The sequence below is a fragment of the Theobroma cacao genome, chromosome 7 (genome assembly GCF_053813885.1).
Source record: "Theobroma cacao isolate CCN51 chromosome 7, ASM5381388v1, whole genome shotgun sequence".
Lineage (NCBI taxonomy): Eukaryota > Viridiplantae > Streptophyta > Magnoliopsida > Malvales > Malvaceae > Theobroma > Theobroma cacao.
The window spans coordinates 1971671-1993457 of record NC_142645.1 but is presented as its reverse complement, the minus strand read 5'-3'; the positions used below and the strand labels follow the sequence as shown (position 1 = coordinate 1993457).

The 21787-nt window shown below is 36.2% G+C and overlaps 5 protein-coding genes and 1 long non-coding RNA gene across 10 annotated transcripts; 2 read left to right on the top strand and 4 right to left on the bottom strand.

Annotated features, from left to right (window-relative positions):
- Positions 1-630: 630 nt before the first annotated feature.
- Positions 631-2754, bottom strand: LOC18593531 (GDSL esterase/lipase At1g28570-like). The gene is made up of 5 exons (XM_018124932.2): positions 2205-2754; positions 1914-2138; positions 1629-1777; positions 1267-1543; positions 631-1183 (listed from the first exon to the last, which is right to left on the bottom strand). Exons 1-5 carry the CDS (start codon positions 2491-2493, stop codon positions 918-920), a joined length of 1206 nt encoding a protein of 401 aa, XP_017980421.2. The 5' UTR covers positions 2494-2754; the 3' UTR covers positions 631-917.
- Positions 2755-3158: 404 nt separating this feature from the next.
- LOC148761407 (GDSL esterase/lipase At1g28570-like) lies at positions 3159-5240 on the bottom strand. The gene is made up of 5 exons (XM_088808544.1): positions 4870-5240; positions 4565-4789; positions 4117-4265; positions 3663-3939; positions 3159-3513 (listed from the first exon to the last, which is right to left on the bottom strand). Exons 1-5 carry the CDS (start codon positions 5228-5230, stop codon positions 3257-3259), a joined length of 1269 nt encoding a protein of 422 aa, XP_088664670.1. The 5' UTR covers positions 5231-5240; the 3' UTR covers positions 3159-3256.
- Positions 5149-5794, top strand: LOC148761406 (uncharacterized). The gene is made up of 2 exons (XR_016027619.1): positions 5149-5254; positions 5451-5794. It is a non-coding gene; the product is annotated as an uncharacterized LOC148761406 (long non-coding RNA).
- Positions 5795-6293: 499 nt separating this feature from the next.
- On the bottom strand, positions 6294-10750 carry LOC18593530 (DEA(D/H)-box RNA helicase family protein). The gene is made up of 8 exons (XM_007020800.3): positions 10232-10750; positions 9361-9636; positions 8908-9231; positions 8272-8463; positions 8037-8192; positions 7488-7909; positions 7116-7267; positions 6294-6766 (listed from the first exon to the last, which is right to left on the bottom strand). The coding sequence occupies exons 1-8, from the start codon at positions 10613-10615 to the stop codon at positions 6411-6413; spliced, it is 2262 nt and encodes a 753-aa protein (XP_007020862.3). The 5' UTR covers positions 10616-10750; the 3' UTR covers positions 6294-6410.
- Positions 10751-11150: 400 nt separating this feature from the next.
- Positions 11151-17551, top strand: LOC18593529 (polyadenylate-binding protein interacting protein). Of its 5 annotated transcripts, none has more exons than XM_088808231.1 (14): positions 11151-11438; positions 12236-12357; positions 12457-12611; positions 12696-12837; positions 13211-13245; positions 13958-14033; positions 14121-14184; positions 14547-14836; positions 15148-15405; positions 15835-15936; positions 16093-16140; positions 16759-16846; positions 17010-17196; positions 17332-17551. In XM_088808231.1, the coding sequence occupies exons 1-13, from the start codon at positions 11279-11281 to the stop codon at positions 17180-17182; spliced, it is 1713 nt and encodes a 570-aa protein (XP_088664357.1). In that variant the 5' UTR covers positions 11151-11278; the 3' UTR covers positions 17183-17196; positions 17332-17551. The 5 variants fall into 5 exon arrangements, with proteins under 5 accessions (XP_088664357.1, XP_088664356.1, XP_017980605.1 ...); XM_088808230.1 differs by having other exon boundaries at positions 17010-17219; XM_018125116.2 differs by having other exon boundaries at positions 12699-12837; positions 17010-17551.
- Positions 17552-18200: 649 nt separating this feature from the next.
- LOC18593528 (AT hook motif-containing protein) lies at positions 18201-21275 on the bottom strand. Its single transcript, XM_018125119.2, is given in 5 exon segments — positions 18201-18342; positions 18438-18592; positions 18594-19589; positions 20901-20943; positions 21123-21275. Coding segments are annotated over 2 exon segments (1083 nt in total). The 5' UTR covers positions 19536-19589; positions 20901-20943; positions 21123-21275; the 3' UTR covers positions 18201-18342; positions 18438-18451.
- Positions 21276-21787: the final 512 nt, after the last annotated feature.

Sequence of the window (21787 nt, the reverse complement as noted above, 5' to 3'; positions counted from 1 at the left end):
CTAAAAATTCAAGTCCTTTCCCTTATCTAAAATTTTATTAAATTGACTATAGTCTTATATCGATTAAATTAGAAATATTCTAAATATATAAATATAATAAAAATATTTCTACCTTCTAATTTTTTTTTTTTGAAAATTAAAGAGGATCATTTCATTATATAGAACTATTAGTTACAAAAGCACACAAATATCAACTGGTAATCCTCCGGTCAATTACTGTCTTGGAATGGCTTAAAAAAAAAAACAACCATGACCACAACCTGTTGAACTATACAAAGTACATGAATCCCTGCTATCAAACTCAGAGCAATCATCTCAGAACAGCAAAAGAAACCTCAACAAGGGAAACAGCAGACTCAAATCAGTAAACCAGAGACACCACCGCAATAGAAGAACAAGTAAGGGTAAGAAACTTGACCTGCGGCCTGTTTCTTGTTCTTACTTCTCCTAGAACCGTTCAAGGGATGGAATTCCTCTTGACCTCCCATTTCATGTCACCATGTTAGAATTTTGGAACACTTAAGAGATTATTGAGTGCTAAAACCAAAGAAGGAAGATAATCAAATAATTTCATTAATAAGGATAACCGTTTTTATAATTTTACAAAAGATAATGTTAAAAATAAATAAATAAAATTAAGTAAAAATAGATAACAGTACTTGAAATTGTCACACCACTAAGTTAGTGGGTTGTTCCTTACATTTGCTTTAACTGTCAAAACATGACTAACATGGAAAACTAAATAATCACCAAATAAAAAAAAAAAACTAAATAATCACCAATTAAAAGACCTGTAATTAGTTCACAGGACTACTTCTCTAAATTGAGAACAAACTTTTCATACTAAGGAGTATTGCAAACTGAGCCTAACTCCAACAAGACCTACCTTCTAAAATTAAGATTCTCAATTTCTGTCCTCAACTATTGCTAAGTTTGTTGTTTACAGTAAATGACTGACACAAGCTATTTGAAATGGGAAAATTGGTGTGTAGTCCATCTAATATGGCCCTCGAAAGCAATCTGTTGGCTGCTTCTGTATAATGTATGCCATCCCAGCTTACATACGAAGAAGGGTCATCACAGCAGGATGTCACCAGCGGATAACCACAAATTGCCGATAAGTTGAAATTGTACGGACCTCCCCCTCCGCAGCATGCTTTTGTCAGAGTTTCTTTTCTAAACCCTGGAAAGGATTATCAAGTTAAGAATTTGATTTTTCAGTAGTCTATATAAGCTCAATTTGTGTTTTAAGGAAAGTGAAAGTACCAAATTGCTTTGGAGAAAGGTAGAAACGAATTGCAGCACTGTAATAATCTGCATAAACAATGTTGACATGGGGATGAATCTCTTGGATTCTAGCAAGTTCTTCTTGAAGCAATTGATTGTGGTACTCGGAGAACTGGTTCAGCCATGTTAGACAACCGGTTAAGGGATCATATTCTTCCTCATCTGAACCCTCAAAGTTTGTCAGACATGATGGGAAGCATCCAAAAGGTAGGTTTCCAGGGACCAAAAATGTGACTGCCCCTAACTCAATCAACTCCTGCATTGCCTTGCCAACTAAAATATGTTAACGATATCAGCAAATTTATCAAGATTTTGAACACGCTGGCAGGCAGTTTTCTTACATGGATTGCTGAAGCTATGGTTTCAATAACTAGAGGAACAAGCTCTCGAGTCTCCTCATTGCTTTTCCCTTCCTCGAATGCGAAATTGTAATCATTTCCTCCGATCTCTCCCATAACAATCAAAGAGTTGCTAAGGAGCTTTCTGCAATCTGTCAATCTCTCCCATAACAATCAAAGAATTGGTTCATATTAGAGTAAAAGGAACAGTTTATGTCCTTCATAAGAATACTTCTATCCTTCTTTTCCTTTCTACCAACACTAAATGTAAAGGATATGACAATTCACCTGAAGAAGATGAGCAGAGAGATGACAAAACATCTCTGAAAAACCCCAATTCGACTCCCAAAGTAACGTTTGTGGCGGGATTAGTGATTCCTCTTTCTTTGAGAATCTCATCATCAAGTGCAGTAGCACCCGCCACAGCCAAATTCACACCCTTCTGAAAGTTATTTGATCTTCCATTTTCACCTCCAAAATACGGTGGTAAAAACGGTAATCTAAAATCCTCAGCTGCAAAACCATGAAAATAAATGAAAACCATAATAATCTTAGCATAACCAAAGCATGCTCACCCACCAATGAAATCTATAACCAGCCGGCCATCAGAGAATCGCCCTGTTGGATGATGAAAAAAGGTCCGTCCGTATGGAGGGAAAGCACTTTGAGGAAGCTCGCTGTGTTCTGAAAGTGAAATTTGAAGAAAGTTTCCGGTGTCAGCAAAGGAATCACCAAAGCTGAAGATTGACGTGAAACATCCATTCACATGTGTAATTATGGTAAAGGTGACAAAGAGAAAGCTAACAATGAAATGCTGTTTCAAGTTCAACAAGGAACAAGATGAAGAAGACGAAAAAGGATTAGCCATGAATGTAAGAAGAAAAAGTTGCAGAAGAATTTTGGTATTGTGTTACCCCTACACTATGCCTATGGACTGGTAGGTATTTGTTACAATCACAATGCCACGAGTTTGTTTGTGTATTATGTACCAAACAAAACCCCACGTGTATTTCTTGGAGTTGTTGCCTCCATGAAGAACTAATTAAAAGCCTATGCAGAACTTGGTCCCCCATGGCAATGCCCTGTTAATTGCATTTGATATTTTCTTTTGAAGGCTGATTGCTTTCAAATTTAAGTAATATTTAACTATTTTTTTCATATAAAAAACTTATACCGTCCGAACATTTGATTTAATGACAAATGCATAATCTCTCTGCAATGAAATGAATCAACAACATGAGAGGAGAAAATGAAATGCTCTCATTAAAGAGCATGATATTGTGTTTTTACTACTGCCTACTTGCAGGCATGATGAATATCTATTGCAAAATGGATCGACAGTTCTTTTCCTTGTTCAAAGAGCTGAATGAGGAAAATATATAAGATGAAAGGAAAGATAACTTGATTTGATGAATTTAATAAGCATTCCAAATCAAAGTAAGTTGGATTCATCAAAAGTGATGTTGATCACTGCCAGAGAGGCCGATTATCATCAACCAAAAACCAGAAACAAAGATTTTAGTAACTCATATATATATCAAATTAATTCCAATGAATTCTTTTTTTTTCATTTAAATTGACATCTGATACTCTAATATTCGGAGAAAATAAATAATGAACACCTTAGTATCTCAGCTACTAATGAATTTGTTGTTCACTGTCAATGGAAGACACAAGCTGTTTATGTAAGGAATGGTGAATAGTTCTTTTAACATAGCCTTGGAGATCCATCTGTAGGTTGCTTCAGTGAAATGCACACCATCCCAGCTAACATATGAAGAAGGGTCATCGCAGCTGGTTCTCAATGGTGGATCACCACAAGCCATGGATGAGCTGTAATTGTAGGGAACTCCCCTTCCACAACATGCTACTATTGTTTTTGTAAACCCTGGAATCATGCAGAAAGAGGAAAAAGTTCATGTAAACAAGCCAACATTTGAAGACCATGATGAGAATTAATTAATATCCCTCTATAACATTAGTTTGGATACTATAAGCTTGAAATATTTTGTAAGAAAGTTGAAACTATGGAAGTACCAAATTGGTCTGGGAAATGGTAGAAACGCATTGCAATGTTGTAATAGTCTGCATAAATGATGTTGACATGGGGATGAAGCTCGCGGATTTGATCAAGTTCTTGCTGAAGCAATTCATTGTGGTACTCAGAGAACTGGTTCAGCCATGTTAAACAACCGGTTAAGGGATCATATTCTCCTTTATCTGAACCCTGAAAATATGTTAGATATGCTGGTGAGCATCCGATTGGAAGGTTTCCAGGGACCAAAAATGTGACTGCCCCTAACTCGATTAACTCCTGCACCATTGCCAAGTAAACTTTGTTAACATGTCAGATTCACTGAACCAAAGAAACAAGTATATAGAAGTAATGGAATTGAAACAAAACCAGCATTAAATTTTCAAGTTTTTGGGAAATTTTGCCTTCAAAACTTGTGAATATTTTAGTATGCTGCTGGCACTCTGAGTTTCTTACATTGATTGCTGAAGATATGGTATGAACTACAAGAGGAACAAACTCTCGAATCTCTTCAGGGTTTTTTCCTTCCTCGAATGCATAGTTGTAATCATTTCCTCCAATCTCTCCCATAACAATCAAAGACTCCCGGAGGAGCTCTTTGCAATCTGAGAGTCATAGCGTATTAGCAGCAGGAAACCAAGCAAGATCAAGAAATTAAGGTTCATTGATAGACTAACTGTGTAATTCAATTTCCAGTTCATTTTCCCATCCTTCTTCACTGAAATGAATTAGGACATAGCTTCTTCACCGTTTGGAAAACGGGTAGGAAAATGAAAAGAGATAATTGACTGATTAGTTTGTTACTGAATTTCCTTTTCATACTAGTAAACTGTGGAAGATATTTTAACCTACCGGGCCCTTTTCCTTCTGATCAAACAGAATCTGAAAGGATACAAGAACTTACCTGAAGAAGAAGAGCAAAGAGATGGCAAAACTTCTTTGAAAAGTCCCAATTCAACTCCCAAAGAAACGTTTGTAAAAGGGTTCTTGATTCCTCTTTCTTTGAAAAACGCATCATCAAGTGCTGTAGCACCTACCACAGCAAAATTCACACCCTTCTGAAAGTTTTTTGGTCTTCCATTTTGACCTCCAAAATAAGGTGGTAAAAACGGAAGTCCCAAACCCTCAGCTGCAAAAACCATGGAGAAACTATAGCATAACCATGACCAATGTCAAAGCATGTAATCACTCAACTGGCTATACACATACCAACGAAATCTATAACCAGACGGCCATCGGAGCATCGCCCTGTTGGAGAATGGAAAAAGGTCCGTCCATAAGGGGGAAAATCAAAGTGGGAAAGCTTGCTGGATTCTAAAAGTGAAAGTTGAAGTAAGTTCCCTGTGTCAGTTAAGGAATCACCAAAGCTGAAGATTGATGTGAAGCATCCGTTGACATGTAAGACGATGGTGGTTATGCTAAAGATAAAGCTGATAACTAAGAGCTGATTCAACAAGGAACATGATGAAGAAGAAAAACCCATTGAGAAATGCAAGAAAAAGTTGCAGACCAGAGCTTGTGACTTGCGGTTGGTAAAGTGTTGGACTATGCTGATTATTTTTAGTAGCATCCATCATGTCCAACCATATATCAGGTAGGATATTAGTAACTTATGTCAAATTGATTAAACTTTTCGTGTATGACTTTGCAACCTTTCAAATTTCTTTTTCATAAGTATACGTCTGCATATAATTTTTTATGATTATATATATGGGAGGCCATTTTCCTCTGTCTACTTTGAATAGGGAAAATTATCAATATTTTAAGAATTTATGACTTTTCAAGAGCAGGGATAAGTTCTTGCTATGAGTTGGAGTCAAAGCTTACATGGATAAAGAGAAATCTTGAAGTGAACAAAATTGGAGGAGAAAAGAAAAGATAATGAAAGAAGATTGCAATATAATTTGAAGCTCTTCTGTACTGCAACTGTCACCTATTTGATAGTACAAGCTGCACTGTAGCTTTCTTTATAAGCATCAGCAGGCAATATCTTTGTCCCAATGATTACTTTCCTCTTCTGGAATAAAAGAGCTTTTTATTTCTATTTTTGTACATCAATGAGGTTCTGTTAACATTTCCAGACTTTGAAAGGTTGTTCTTTAGCCACCTCAGGGTTGGTTCATTACCAAATAAATTTCCGGGCAGAACTGTCCCAAAGACCAACCCGGCTGGTAAGCGATAGATAACAAAACTAAGCAAAAGAAAGTAATTAATGGAAAAATTAAATCTTAAATTGCTAATTATAATGGATTTAATGTGCTTTGTTTCCATGGATCATTCTCCCTCTTGTGAGGGAACTGGGTTTTGGAGGATGTGAACTTGGACAAGCCTAACTTTTTACTCACCTTTTTGTCTCTATCAAACACCATGGATCTCATACTTTAAGATGAAAATAAGGGCAGTAACCAAGCATTTCTAAGACTCATGTTTCCACCTACAGATTGAAGTTAGCACTTCAGCAATGCCTCCTTGAAATGCTTTAAAGCCCAGACAGAAGCTTGGTCTTCCCATGTAAAAACCTCCGGTACACTTACATTAAATACCGGATGTTTTCAAACAATTAACTATTTTCATCATTGAATAAGAAACTTTGATATGCTAAACCCAGTAAATAACAGAGGAAACAAGCAAAATGCTGTGAAGAGGACAAAATTGCATTTTCTGTTAATTGGGAACAGAAAGGTTTCAGCTGTTTCTGTTGGCAATGAACTAATATAAGGTCAATAGGAGGATCATGTACTTCATATAATTTACGAGTGCATTGAGTTTAACAACTTAAGAGCAAGTTCTTCTTGTTCTGCCAGAGATACGGAATCAGCATTGAAACCTGTGTCGGCCTTATTTTCTTCTATTTCACCATCATCACTATCACTATGGAAGTATACTTTAGACCTCTTATGTTTTCTGTTTGCATCTGATTCTCCTTCTGAACCAGAAAGATCATCCTCATCCTCTTCATCATCCTCTTCCTCCTCTCTCCCTTTCTTTCGCTTCATCTTCTGCTTGAGTCGTTTCTCCCTAAGCCGTTGGCGCTCCAAAAGCTTGTCTTCCTTGTCCACTTGCTTCAACTCAGCTCTCATTTTCTTGTAGTACTCATCCTTTTTGTCTGCAATATGAAAAGCATTAGATGAAAGAATATCAAGAAGTAACGATGCATTCAACATAGTCAAAGCATGGAAAACACAGTCCATTTGAGTATATCTTTCTGCAAGGGAGCCCCTTATGTCAAAAGCAGCACCAAATTTTGAATGACATAAGCTGCTGTCTAAAACTATTCAAAGGTCTAGTTGACTTAAGAATTAAATTAGTCATAAGATAACATGTTCTCCACACTACATAAGAAGCAGAAAAAAGTAAATCAAATCAATTAACAGATCATACACTAAAAGCTGCAGAAGAGTAGCACAAGACTGACAAGCCTATAACGTTCAGTAAACAGAAGTGATAATGTATACCCTGGTCGAGCAGAATGTTGCCACTCTTCTTGTCACCCAACATGGCAAATGGAGTCTGCGTGTTGCCTTCCTCATCAAAGACCACCCTTGTCCCCAGAGGCCTATGAACATTGATCTTCAGCTTTTTTTTCTTCAAAACCCGTGTCACCGGCCTAAAGAAAGAAACATAACTCAAAAACTGCTTTCAAATGAAAAACAGACAAGGATGTCTGCATGTTACCACCTAACCAACTAAAGTCTACCAGTAAAATCAGCATTTAAATCAAAAGAATTAGCCATTCAACTGACTACCACGTAAGTCAAATAATTTGGCATCATTGCATGACCATCTTTATGGTTACTCCCTATGTAAGACATGAATGAGGGGCATACATAGTATCTCCAATCTCACTAGCATTCTGTTCTCCCACATCTTGTGTACCATCCTTCAGAAGAAAATCTTTGTCCACTTTCTTGTCTTTCACATCTTCTACTAGTAGCTCTTCTTTTGGCATAACTGACTCATTCTCCTCGTCAAAGATTTCTGATTCAAGAAAAGAAGATTTTTCTGACTCCTTTTTGCTTTTCTTTTTTTGGTTCAAGAACCTGACTTTAGGGGTCATTGGTAAACCAAGTGACGCTGAATATTCATCAATAGGTAGTTTCATCACATCAAAAACCTCTTTATCTTTTTGAATATGAATAGAACGCAAATATGTGATAAAGGCCCTCTGAGCCAGATGCTGCATATCTGGATACTTCACTAGTAAAGCTGATAACAATCCAGAAACAGGTTGCAGCCTCTTTGAATTTGCCTGGGAAATCAGTATAATAATAGTAAAGGTTAGCATACAAATGGCAGATATCAGGATGTGATTCATCACGTAAGGATCTTCTAAATAAGAGATCGGAAAAGGAAAAAAGATCAGGTGATTAATCTACCTTAATAAACTGTATTGGTATTTTTGCTGCCTGTAAATTTTCAAGCATCTTCATTTCTGAAGGCATCAGAAATAAAACTGACCTTCCTCCAGAAAGATAGCGAGCAGTGCGGCCAACTCGGTGTATATAAGATGCAACATCCTCCGGACAATCTACCTGTAACAACAAGCAAATAAGCCCATTGAGATAATGAATGAAAAATGCTTCTTCTATTTTTTCTTGAGCAAAACTTGACCTGCACAACCCAGTCAACTGCTTTGTTAAAATCAAGACCTCTTGAAGCCACATCCGTTGAGAACAGAACTGAATGAGACTCACAGAACTGGGAATATATACCCATCCTCTTCTCTTGATTCATCCTTCCATGAAGACACTTCAAGGGTATTCCAGGACGCAATTTCTTGAATGCTTCAAAGACAAATTTGACCTATTGAAAAAGCATATTTTCACATTATCATTACTCCCAATGATGGCAAATATGAACACAAACAGCACTAAAAAGTAAACAGAGGAACAATCAGGCAGTTAGAAAGACATGGAGTATGGGAAGATTTTTCCATCATCTACCTACACTGAAAAAAGGTATCAATATCTGAAAATTCCAATTTCCAACCAATAAAATTCCTAACAAACCTAAGAAAAAAAGAGTAAAAAATAAGGAAGTTGCGTGCATTCAATGCACTGTTACTAAATTCCTACCAGTATTTGATGAGATCAAATAAAGATATCAAATTCCAACCAAGATAATCAGTCAATCAGCCAATATTTTTAATGAAGACCCAGCAGAAATCACTTGTATTTCAAAACCCACTTATCAATCCCTTAAACAGAATATGTTAGGTTTACACAACATAAAATAATGATAACATACCTCTTTGCAGCTTGAAAGAAACACAAGAATCTTTGATCTCAGATGTGCCTTTATGAAACTCCATAACATATCCAACTTTTGGTCGAGTGGAACGATCATTGCAGTTTGCTGCAAGCGATTGGGAGTGGCTGTCACAGCTTCCTCATGCACACTGAGATACTCTGGGTCTTTCAAACTAAGCCTTGCAAGATCCTGAACTGACTTTGTTTGGGTTGCTGAGAAAAGCATTGTTTGTCTACACTTGGGTAGCTGTGATACAATTGCATTTAAAGTCTTCTTAAAACCAATGTCAAGAATACGATCTGCCTCATCAAGGACCAAAACCTGTTCCCTGGCCAGAAAACTCTACCCAAATCAGCAGCTAAACAGAGTACTGGAAAGTAATAACAAACAAGAAAAAAGGAAGGACAAGCCATAAAAAAATGAAACAAATTAAGACAAAATTATGTTGACCTGAAGCTGCGAACAATCAAAATTTGGAGTCTCATCCATGTGCTGAAGAAGACGTCCAGGAGTACAAACTAAAATGTTCAGCTCATTCACACGCTCTTTCTCTGTGTCAACTCCCTTGCGACCACCAATTAGAAGGCCAGCACTAAAATTGTGATACTTCCCAACAGTTTTTAATACATCAAAAAGTTGACCAGCTAGCTCCCTTGTGGGAGATATTATGATGCTGCCTACTCCATCCTCAGGACCCCATCTTTCTCTATACAGCTTCTCCAAGACCTGAAATAAACAATTGACTCAGCATTACTTCAATTGTCAAAAAGGTCCAGAAACATTAAAGAAACAACTTAGAATTAGTTATTGTTCTGATATCACAACATTTTGATGACAGGAAAACCATCTCCCAAAGTTCATTTTCTATCCAACAAACAAATGAATACTAAATAAGTAAATCTAGTCAGCAACACCAAATGACTCCACTCAGCACTATAACCCATCAAAAGCTACTCCAACCCCCAAAAATAACCTCATCACAGCTGCAAAACAAGAGAGAACATGTTCATTTTCTCAAAACCTCAAACTCACAAAAATTTCCTCCCAACTTTCTAATAAACCAAACAATTAACACCACTAATCCAAAATAAAATTGCCTTGAAAGTAAATACTAACATTCTTGAATGATCAAAATTAAAAAAAAATTAAAATAACAGAAATATATAAATTTACCACTTTTTCTATGGAACCATCTATATATCTTAACCCTTTGCTAATTTTCAATCAAATTAATACTTCCTTCTCCAATTATCTGCTTAACAACAACCAAACAAAACACAAAAATTCAAAAAAAATCACCAAAAAAGCAGAAACAACTAACCGGAATAACAAAAGCGAGAGTCTTTCCGGACCCTGTCTTAGCTGCACCAAGAATATCCCTTCCACAGAGCGCGTGAGGCAAAGACGCCACCTGTATATCAGTCATCTTCTTAAACCCACCTTCCTCCAACCCATTCTTCGCCCTCTTCGAAATAGGCAGCTCATAAAACTTCCTTGCTCCCGTGTACCTCGAGAACGAAACAGCACCACTTTGGGGGTCGACAATTCGGCCAATTGGCATCTTGGACTGGAGCGGGTCGAGAGACAACGGGTTGAAACCGGATTCAGGTTTCTGGGATTCTATCCATTCATTTAGAACCTCGATTTCTTGGAACTCATTTTCCTTGTGCTTTTTTCGAACTGTTCTCGATTTGGGTCTTCGCATCTTTCTTCTTTAAGGTTTTGGGTTGTTTGGGAGGGCTTTGGAGGATGAAGAAAGTTGAAAGCTTTATTTATTTGATTTAGGGTTTTGGTAGGGTTTTTGGGAAGTTTCGATTGACGTTTCTTTTTTACATTTCAAGAGAAAATGCCACGTCGACTGCCTTTTGACACTTTTTTTTGTTTTTAAGAAAATTTTAATTATTTTTTTCTTTTTTTAAATGCTTTTTACTGAAAATAATAAAATAAACCACTATTGTTTAAATTTTTAAAAAGGTATATGGCTATTTTTATCAAATTATTTTGTAAAAAAATTAATTGAACCTTAGGAGTATATAATTTGGCTTCTAATACCAATTAAAATATTAAAATAATTTTTTAATACATAATGATAATAACAATAATAATAATTAATAATATTAATTTCTTTTATTGGTCACATAATTTACTTTAATAAAAAAAATACACTATAATGCTGAAAAAGGGATGCAAATTCCACGTACCAAGTTGCCTTGCCTCCATTTCTTTTTCTAATTCCTACTCAGATCTCTCTTTCTCTCTCTATATACATATAGAGCTACAAAAAGTTGCAAGCTTTGGTGCAGAAAGGGAAATCCCGATTGAATCAACTGAAAAACAGAGAAGAACAAGGTGTAAAAGAGAAACAGAGATGGGACTCAAAAACAGAGCAGAAGAAGAGAACTGTTCAATGAACGAAGCTTTGCTGTTTGCTACCGTGTGCATCATTGGTCTCCCAGTGGATGTTCACTTGAAAGATGGCTCTGTTTACTCTGGAATCTTCCACACTGCTTCTGTTGAGGAGGAATATGGTACTTTTTTTGGGGGGGGGTGGGGGGTGGGGTTTGGAGCTTTCTGGGTGTTTTGTGGCATTAGTTTTTTTTGTTGGAAACCAATTTTGGGTTTTGATTCTTGATTGAAATCGTATCTGGGTTTTGGTTTTTTGATTTAATTATGGTGATTTTGTTTTTAGATTGATGAGATCAGATTGGTTTCTGCTTTTTTGTGCTGTTTTCTTTTTGTCTATCTATTTGGTTACTAATAAATCAAAAAGAATTCACTTTTTTTTGTTATTGTTAGTGTTCTTGTTGTTTTTATGCTAAGGTAACAATTTTAACATAGACATGGAGTTAGCTACTTTTTTTTTTTTTTTTTGAAAATTGGAGTTAGCTACTTGAGTAAGGGGAATTGTTGTTGCAGGGGATCAGATAGGAGACATTTTTGACTAAGGCTCCGTTTTGGTTGTTACTTTACTGGCTTGCTTTTTGCTTTTATTGGGAACAAATATGTTTGATTGTCTCTTCCTTTCAAGTCATTTGCAATTTTGGTTTTTAGTAGCTTTTGAGGAAGTAAGAAAGAAAACAGCAAGAAACAAGTAACAAATGCAAAGATTAGACTAAGTGAACACTGTCTAATATGTATATGGCTCAATTAATGTGACATTTTACCTTTCGGAAACCAAAGCAGTACAAAATGAAATACTTGAATCTTTTCTTTCAGGGGTGATAAGCTTGTCTTAAGACTAATTGTTTCTGGTTAATTGTAGGTTTCTATCTCTATTTGCTGTGTTGAATTTTGAGGATCATTTAATTAGTTTGTGTTTCATTAGGTATTGTTTTGAAGAAAGCAAAATTGACTAAAAAGGGAAGATGTGCCACCAATGTTACAAATGGCAGTGTAGTGGAGACACTTGTTATCCTCGCTGGTGATTTTGTTCAAGTTGTTGCTAAGGTATAATCACTCTAATAGCCCTTTTCTTGGGTCTCAGGAATTCTATTTGTTGATGTAACATTGAATGATCTGTTTCACATGTATTGATATGGTATATAGGGAGTCCCGCTTCCTTCTGATGGTTTTGCCGGAAATACAGCTCATGGTAATGGAGAAGCTGCTTTTGATATTGTCCCTTCTTCTGCCAATCCACTGAATGGGGCCAACAAATTCACTAAGTCTACCATGGATAAAAGAAAAAATAATAGGAAAAGGTAGCTGATAAAAATTTGTGTCAAGGATACATATTTTTTTCTTTTTTGTGCTACTGTAGACTTATTTTATTTTACCTATCAAAGCAGAAATTCAGTCCAAAATGAGAATGGTTTTACTCCTGCAAAATCTGGAAAGGAACATGAAGGAGAAAACTTGCGACAGAATCCTATGGGAAATGCAAAGGAAGTTGTCTATCAGAAAAGCGATAGGACAAACATTGAGGAGGTAAATATTTCCAGTTCAAAACTATCTTTTTGTAAGGCTTTTTTTTGGGAAAAAAATGTGAAGTCTCTCAAATAGATATTAACAAATCCTTTTAACCTTCTTGATGGACATTAGTTTGATTAGATGCTTCCACTATACTCAAATGTTTTTTGTTACAAAACTATTGTTTTGGTTTTTGTGCTTCTCGTGGAAGATCCTATCATATGGCTTAGACCATCTGATGGACTGGTGCTTTCTTCAGGGAAATATAAAGTAAATTAATCAATTTGATAATAGCATGCTTCCTGTAGGAAACCATTGGCTGATAGGTGTTGCTGCATCTTTCATCATTTTCTCTTTCAAAAGTTAACATTTATTTTTTTTGTCAATGCAGGGCAAAGATGCTTCCAGTGCCACCGTTGCTGGGAGGTACTATACCTTTCTTTAAGTTTTTTTCTTGTTTGTCAAGTTCCACACTATATTTCAGATCATGGTATTGGCAGAAAGAAAATGCCTTTTTCTGGCTGAGAGATCTATGTATAGGCATGAACATGCACTGAAAAACAACTACATTAAGCAAAGCTCAAGTGCTGGAGTTGGTCTCACCTAGTTGGAACTTGAATCACTTGTCTCTAACTCATAAGATTCCCAATAAAGAGATTAGTGTTTCTATTTAACTTATCCCCTTGTTTCTCTTCTCTCCTTATAATGTTTTCAAACTAGAACTCTGAAATTACATTTACATCTCTTACATGAGGTTAAGGAAAGTTGCAAATCAAGTTGGTCATCCACAAAGTAGAAAACACTTTATGAAGCACATCCTTGAGCCTAAAAAATATTGCTTCTATCTGTTCTTCTCTTTCCCTTTCCACCCCAGGCCCCAGCTGTAGTTTTTACAAATATAATTTCTCATTTCATTGCTTTCAACAAATGCAATTTGTGTTTTAAACAAATCAAGGTATTGTCTTGAACACCCTACCTCATGCTTGTGTTGGATATAGATAACTTGGCAGTCATCATGTCAGATTACTTGCACATGTGCAAAATATTATTCCAATGTATAGCTTTTTTATGTTTTCATATGTAAAGCAACACTATATCCTTCTTACTCTCACATTCCTATCATTTATTTTTCTGACAGACAGGTTGGAGATGATAGCTTGCAGCTTTTGCAGGATGAATATGACCAAAAGTTTGAGTTTCATGTGGAAGAGAGTGTAAGTGATGACAAGCTTATCTGTTTTCTTCACATAAAACCTAGGATTAAAGCTAATATTTAACTCAAGAATGAAAAATTTTTGCAGGCTAAGGAAGTTAAACACTCAGTTTCAAGCTGTGAGTCTTCTGCCCTTGATACTCTTAAGCCAGGTTTTAAACTATCTGAACCTCTGCTAAATGGGTGAAAAAATGGCATGCCTTGTGTTAGCTGTGAAAGTTTCATAATGTTAATAGTCTTCTGACTTGTCAATAATTGTTTTATGGTAAAGAGTTGTGTATTGGTGTCCTTGGTGCATGCTGAAGGTTCCAACCTTGTTACACTAGCTTGAAGTTGGAGAACTGGTTAAGGGAGTTTATACTTTTGGTCTCTTTAACTGCATAACCATGAGCATATAATATGAAGAAATATGAAAATGAGGCTTGCCGACTTTTGATCATTAATATTTTTAACACAACCTTTCTGTATGACGAAATACACTTAGAAGATGAGGCTTACTGTTAAATTTTTGCAGTGGATGCATGCCTTACTCAAGTAAAACCTGTTGAGGGAGGACATGCTGAGATGACAATTAAGCTATTGCTTAATGGAGCACCTCATGATGCACCAGTGGTTGGTAAACTTGAAAATCAATGCTGGGAAAGGCCCACTGCAACAGACATTTACCAAGATGCTGTTTGTTCTGGAGTTTCAATATCTTCTAGTCCAGTTACAGCTGTTTCCTCAGAATCATGCCAGAGTTCATTAGCTACTCAAGCTGCCATAGTCTCTTCACAAAGTTTAGAATCAAACAAATACTCCAAGGTAAAAAAAAAAAAAGACCATATTAGATTTGACTTGTAATATCAAGCAGACAAAATGGTGGTGGATCCCTTTCTCTCAATTTAAAAATAGTTTGAATGTCTTTATAATGACATTTTAGTTATGAGTTGCTGATGCCTTAATATTACACCCTCAAGATATTTTTTACTAGCCTCATACTTCATATGTTTCATCAAGTTTTTAGCAGCTTATACTTTGATTAGTTAGTTATCTTAGGCACCACTATTGGTACAAGTTTTTAAGTGGCTATCTATGGTGATGGTTTCCTATTTCAATGTAATTTCTTTTATCAGGAATTTAAGCTCAATCCAGGAGCAAAAATTTTCTCTCCATCTTTTGCAAGTGCCATATCAGCAGCTCCTCCTATAGTACCAACAGTAGCAAATGTGTCTTATGTACCAGGCAACTCTCCTATGGTAGCTGTCGTTGGTTCTGAGCCAGAGGTTGGGATTGGCTCTTTTGCACCTCGTTCATCCACTTCTTCTAAGTTTGTCTCTTATGGTAACATTACAGCTGCACATGGTGTCAGTGGTTCTCAATTTTCTCAACCTGTAAGTGTTTTATAGGCTTTTGTAGTTTGTTAATTTAAAGTGAAATATCTTCATTGAAGGAACTTCTAACTAGCCAAATTAGCCTTGACCAACAAAAAATTTGTGAGGTGGAGTATTACTTTAGAGTGAAAATTTACTTGGCTGCATTTGAAATCTGTCAAGCTTTATATACGTTAGTACTCTGTTTAAACCACAAGATTTAGGAGTCAGTGATTTCATCAATATTGATTTGTTTCCTTTTTAATGAATTACTGCTCCAATTCCTAGCGCGCAAAACATTTTTGTGTCATTTGGCTGTAGCCTGTTTGAGTCTTCATATGACTATCTTGTTAACTGTCCAAGGACTTAGAGAGTTATTACTATTTTTATTTGTGAAGTATTTGTAATTCTGATTATATAACTAACATTGTTCTTGTTTTTTGGCTATAGATTGTTGGGCATGTGGGGAGCAGAACACAGCCACTTAGATATGCTGGTCAATATCATCCTGTTCAGGCTGTACCAGCATATTTGAATCCAAACTCTCAAGCTGTAAGTTAAAAAAGAACTTTCATCCCTATGTCATTTTAGCTGCTTCATTTTTTTGCCTGCCTAGGTGGCAGGAATTACGATACTTTTAACCTTATTGCTGATGAAGTCATCATTTATGAGTTACTAATCTCTCTATCCATCCCTTTCTTTCTCTAGGTTATGTTTGGACGAATGGGACAGCTTATTTATGTGCCTGTTTCTCATGTAAGATGTGATGCCTGCAAACTAATGAAATGGCCTTGTTATCAATTAAGCACTCTGACATGATAGTTTCTAGTGTATATAAGAAAATGTAGACTATTTGCTAGAGATTCACAAGAGCAGTACTTAGCCAAGCTCAGTCTTTGTCCACATTAAAGTTGTGACCGGACAATCCACATTTAAGATGTGGTAGGACAAATCTTGTGATGCCTCCCAATTAGAGCAATACTTACAATAAGCAACTTATTGGTTCATATACACTGTAGCAGGACAAACATTTTTGATCCATTTTGCTCCATTTTGCTCTATGAGTTTACAATATTTGATCATGACAACCATTGCTGATGAATTGTCTAGCCATCTTACTTTTTCCATGTCTTTTTTCTCATCTTTTTTCCCTCTTACCCAAGAATCAATCTCATCTTTTAAACACTGTCCATTGGTGGCTAAAGTGAGGAAACATAGAGTAGTACAGTGACTTAATGCCTGTGGCTGTGAGTTGATTAAAAAACAGAAAGAAAATGGCATACTGCAGACGTGCACTCTTGTATTTGTGTAGTCAAATGAGATAACTGTTGTTTTATTACTTCTTTACTAAATTGCTTCTCATTTCATTTGAAGGATTTGGTTCAGGGTCCAGCAGCTGGATCGCCGGTACCTGCATGTCCTCCATTGACACCGCATCATGTCCAATTTCCGAAGCACCAAGGTATTTGCATGCAAAATTTTTCCCTTGTCCTTGTTATCATGACCTCATCGAAATGTTTACTGTCCTTTGCTATAGAATGCAATCATTGATATGACCCAGTTATTGTATTTTTGAAATATAGTGCAATCTTGTTTTGTTCTCATGCAACCCTTTGTAATTGCAGGAAGTGCACCAGGCCAAGCATTGCAGCTTTGTCTACCTCAACCTTTCATTGCAGGAGGACAGCAGCCATTGGCAGTGCCAAGCCACATTCCATTTTTGCAGCCTCCCTTCCCTGCTAATCGTCCCATACAAGTCCCGGGATCTAATGGTCTCTATAGCACAAAGCTTCAATGAAAATCTGTTACTTTGTTAGTATTACCCTTTGTTTTCGGTTAGTTTGAAGATAATAAAAATTTTGGCTTATAAATTTTTATATTTTGAGAGCATCCAACATCTGAGTCAGTTCCATTGTTGTTTGCTCATAAAATGGTTATTCTTTTTAGGTGATTGATGATGTAAGACCTGGAATAGAAGGTGCACGGGAAACGCCTATTGAACATTATGTCACAAGAGTCAAGAATAGTATACTGTACTAAAATCGACAGAAGTGAGAAAATGTTGAAAAAAAAAAGGGGAAAGAAAATGAAGATTTCTTTTTTCTCCATTAATTTTTCCTTATGTTTTTCATTTTTCATTCAAGGTGACCACAAACATTCCAATCAAGATTAGTATTTCCTGAAGAGGTTACAGCAAGGTGATAGTCTCTCAATGATGAGGTGGTTGTAGAATGAAGCCTAATCTATATCAAGGTTTAACTCAGTGCAAGAGTTAATCTGAGTTCTGAAAACAAACAGGGTTCAGGAAAACACCATCATGATTGCGGCACATAACATGTTCCAATCGCATTAGACATCTGCAAACGTTCTCCATGTTCTCTGCCACTTACCAATAGTCACCGATGGTTCATTATTCCATTCATAAACATGTAGTTTCCATATAATATGCTTGACCACAGCTCAGAGTCACATGCTCGGATGAATGCAATGTAAGGAAGCTGCGTATATTTAACAAGAAGCTGATCCTTCCCTGTTTACTAAGTTACGGCAAAGCATAAAGTAATATGCAGCTAGCTTTTCTATAAATCTATAAACTGAAAAAGCTTTAATTCCAAGTAACGGAAACAGTTCTGATCCTAAAGGTTTAAGCAAAGAAGATCCCATCCAGCCTTTTGTACTTTAAGGTCATAACTCTCCATGGACAGTTTGGCTCCTTCACCTTGTTTAGGATCAAAAATACATTTTACAAAATCTACCTGATTCCACTAAAAACACTCTACAACATGTGAGCTAGCCCAAAAGGCGCTAGAAATAATGCCTGTTGTATTAGACACTCGATACCTGAGAATGCCTGTTGGAATCATGCATTTCTTTATCTCCTTGATCAGTTTCTCCAGAACTAGTGGCTGGCTCTTCAGTCCGAGAAGCTTGGGTTTCCCTCATGTTTTCCTGAACAGCCTTGAAAAGAAGTGCAGTGGATCAGTCTATGTCAAACTTCAGGTGCACAACAGATTAATCAATAGAAAATATATTCTAGTTCAAATTTATTATACCTGCAACAGCTCAGTCATCTTGCCAGTTCTAAAATTATCAAAAGGTTTGAGCATAGAAGAAGAGTGAGCAGGCTGTACAGCTTGTAGTGGTTCAATAGAGAGTGGCTGATCATCTTCCATGTCATGTCCAGAATCTTTGACTGATAAATTACCACCTTGACCATCCATTTGTTGCTGGGGGACTTGAATCCTTTTCATGACTTCAGTTAATAGTTTCTCAAAAGGCATGCCAGGCATTGTCATTGACTTGGCTTCTGTCTCCTGCAAAACCTCTGCTGGGGGTTGAGTAGGATATATTTTGTTTCCAAATGTTGGCATCTGGTTGGTGGGTGTTCCCATATTTGATGTATGGGCAGCTTCAGACACCTGTTTGCCTTTAGAGGCCACCAAATGAGCAGGTTGGCTTGCAACCAGAGATGGTTGGTTGGCAACTGATCCGCCATATGGTACACTAGCAGGTTGGAGCACAACAGGCACCAAATTGCCTCTGCGCGTTAGCGGAGAAGCAGATTGTGTTGCCACCGACTGCACATGATTGCTTTTTGAGCCCCCAAGATTTGAAGCCCGAGCTCCTGGCACATGGTTGGCTATACCTGGTTCATTGAATGGATGAGCAGTTCCATTCCTATGAGAATTGACATGCTGCTCATTCCTCCCCCTTGGGAAGGGAATCTCATTTCTTCTGATCATTTGAACATTTGGAGCCACATCATTCTCTGCTGAAACAGGAACATAATGTCCAGGCTTGAAAACCACACCCCTTAAAGTGGTGTCAGAGTTGCCAACCCTAACAGTGAGCAAATATCCTGCATCAAATGCTGCCTCAATAACACCATAAACAGCCTGACCCACCATTACATCATTTGCATCATTGATTGGATCTGCTTCAAGGGGTTGATTCCCATTCACCCCTTCAAATAAAGGTGGGATACGAATATTCTCTGCACGGTTTGGATTCTGATTTCTTGCAGTCTGAGCATTCTCCCCCTGGTATAGATTATGTTTTGGAAATTTTCTTGGACGACCACGTTTGCGCTTCAGCGGGACATCTGCTGATGCATCAGGATTATTCTCCTGATCGTTCTCTTGATTCATCATAGTATTTGCAGCACAGAAACTGTCTTTTTCACAGATCTTAAAACTGCTTGCTACCTGGAAGTCAGATGGGCAGCCATATTATAGTCTATATAACCAAGCAGGTACCAAGAACAACAATGTTTAATCAACACATTCAAAGCAAATATTCAACTTCATAAACCATCAGGCAGGAATGCTGCCTTCTCAACCTAACTGGAGGTTCACATTATGCCATGTTGGGCACACTCACTGAAGAGAAGTCATTGTATCATTTACTAGCACATTAAAAAACTCATCAACAACCAACACAAAATATATTAAAAGGGCATTTATGAAAGGCTAAATTTAATAATTTACAAATCCACGTGATTTGATCTATTTTGCTTCCTATTTAGTACAAAAAGGAGAAAAAGACAACAAAATCTACAAGCTTGATAAAGCTATCGTTGTTTTCCATACTTAAACCCTAAAAATCAATAATTATTTGTCATAATGCAACATATGCAAGTTCCATGAATTAGCCTCAAACTAAAATTTAGAGCAGAGACGGGAAGGGAAAAAAAAACTGAAAACAGACACTATGGTAATTGTCAAACATAGGGCATGTGGCTATCAATAATACTCATGCGATATAGATGGATCCCTCAAAGCAACATGACCAGAAATCATGGCTAACATGTTAAATTAGCTAAGTACAGTAGGAGTAACAATCCAGAAACATAGCTGAACATATTTCAATACCGATCTATCTGTTTGTGTTCCTATGCCAAAAAATAGCCTCTAATTTTTTCCCAGAAATGAAAAAGATCTCTTCAAATATTCATAGAGCCTTTTTAAACATAATCTTGACTATTCATTGATATTGCTAAACATTAGACTAAAGAAGTTCGAAACTGTTCCAACAATTTCAAACTTCCCACGACTAAAAAGGGCATATGATTTTGATAAAAACAACACGATAGAGATCCACCCCAGACTTCGATTCATTGAACACTAAAGATAAACACTATAAACATGCTTCTTTGCTGGATTTGTGGACACTGTTTCCAGACAAAATGATTAACAAAGCTTCATGCAAATATTTTCTTTTTACCTCAAACTCACCCCATGCATGCAATCTATGAGACAACCCACGCATCAATTCACTGAAAAAATTAATTTAAAATTACAAAACAACAATAAAGAAAGAACCTTTATCCATTAAAAACAAGAAATTTACATCCAAGCAATACATGCACAGTAACAGTAACATAGAACCAAAGAAAAGCCTAACATCTGAGTCAAAAGAGTAATAAAGCAACAATAAAAACCATTCGAACAAAATGTTCAATGATAATAAACAAAGATTCCATGAATTACTATTAAGAAAAGTGAAAAAGACTAGACCTTTTCATTGCATTTTCAACAACTGCAATCAAAAAGAAATATCCTGCAAAAAAACATAAATCAAACCATAAGTTACTAAAAAGAAAGAAACACTGTGGAAAAAAACAATAAATTACTAAAACCCAAAGTTTTTTTTAAGACAAAAACCTTATATTTAGCAAAAAAAATTTAGATTTCTTACACAGTAACACGAAACTAGGGATGAAAAGAAAAAGAGCTGACCTTTACTTCATGCTGTCTTTTGCTTCTGTTTCTTTGGGTTCATCTTTTTCTTTTTTTTTTTCTTTTTTTTTTTTTTTTTCCTTGGATTGTTTAAGACAAATTAAAATTTTGATTAAGAGAAAAACAATTTAGACAAAAATTCGATTAAGCTTTTGTTGTTTGTCTTAGGCGAGGAGGACTAAGTACAGGTGTGTTGGTAGTGAGGATAGATAAAGTCACAAAGATGTTTATAAGGTTCCTAAAACGGGCCAATGAAACAATGCCATGTACACAGAATGTGGGTTTATATTAAATTCTTGACACGTGGGCTTCTACGGTTGGAGATCTAATTTCGTGAAGTTGAACCCTGATGTGGGTAAACTTGTGAAGCGGGCTTGACACGTAGGTTGAGGTGGGTCCCGATGTAGAGCTATTTTCGCAAAGTTTAGAAAAAAATGAATTAAATAATGAAATTTTCTTTCTCCTTTAATTTTTTTCTTTTTTGCTAAAAAAAATATAAATCGATTTTCGTTGTCCAAGACTTATAATTAAGAAAATCGGGTTCGATTTCTTTTTTTTATTATATCGTTTAATTTAATTATTTTTATATAAAAATTTAACTAATTTAATTTTTAAAAATTTAAAATAGATTCAACCAAACCAGTCAGATCACTTTAATTATCACT

Excerpts from the sequence above, each read along its gene's own strand:
- LOC18593530 (XM_007020800.3), bottom strand. The coding sequence starts at position 10,615 with ATGCGAAGACCCAAATCGAGAACAGTTCGAAAAAAGCACAAGGAAAAT. Across the intron at positions 8,193-8,271 it reads CAGTTGACTGGGTTGTGCAG|GTAGATTGTCCGGAGGATGT; the intron begins GTCAAGTTTTGC and ends TTGTTGTTACAG. Across the intron at positions 7,268-7,487 it reads AGTGAGATTGGAGATACTAT|GCCGGTGACACGGGTTTTGA; the intron begins GTATGCCCCTCA and ends TTCTTTCTTTAG.
- LOC18593531 (XM_018124932.2), bottom strand. The coding sequence starts at position 2,493 with ATGGCTAATCCTTTTTCGTCTTCTTCATCTTGTTCCTTGTTGAACTTG. Across the intron at positions 2,139-2,204 it reads GCTGGTTATAGATTTCATTG|CTGAGGATTTTAGATTACCG; the intron begins GTGGGTGAGCAT and ends ATGGTTTTGCAG. Across the intron at positions 1,778-1,913 it reads TCTCTGCTCATCTTCTTCAG|ATTGCAGAAAGCTCCTTAGC; the intron begins GTGAATTGTCAT and ends AGAGATTGACAG.
- LOC148761407 (XM_088808544.1), bottom strand. The coding sequence starts at position 5,230 with ATGCTACTAAAAATAATCAGCATAGTCCAACACTTTACCAACCGCAAG. Across the intron at positions 4,790-4,869 it reads TCTGGTTATAGATTTCGTTG|CTGAGGGTTTGGGACTTCCG; the intron begins GTATGTGTATAG and ends TGGTTTTTGCAG. Across the intron at positions 4,266-4,564 it reads TCTTTGCTCTTCTTCTTCAG|ATTGCAAAGAGCTCCTCCGG; the intron begins GTAAGTTCTTGT and ends TATGACTCTCAG.
- LOC18593529 (XM_088808231.1), top strand. The coding sequence starts at position 11,279 with ATGGGACTCAAAAACAGAGCAGAAGAAGAGAACTGTTCAATGAACGAA. Across the intron at positions 14,185-14,546 it reads CCTTGATACTCTTAAGCCAG|TGGATGCATGCCTTACTCAA; the intron begins GTTTTAAACTAT and ends AAATTTTTGCAG. Across the intron at positions 15,937-16,092 it reads TGAATCCAAACTCTCAAGCT|GTTATGTTTGGACGAATGGG; the intron begins GTAAGTTAAAAA and ends TTCTTTCTCTAG.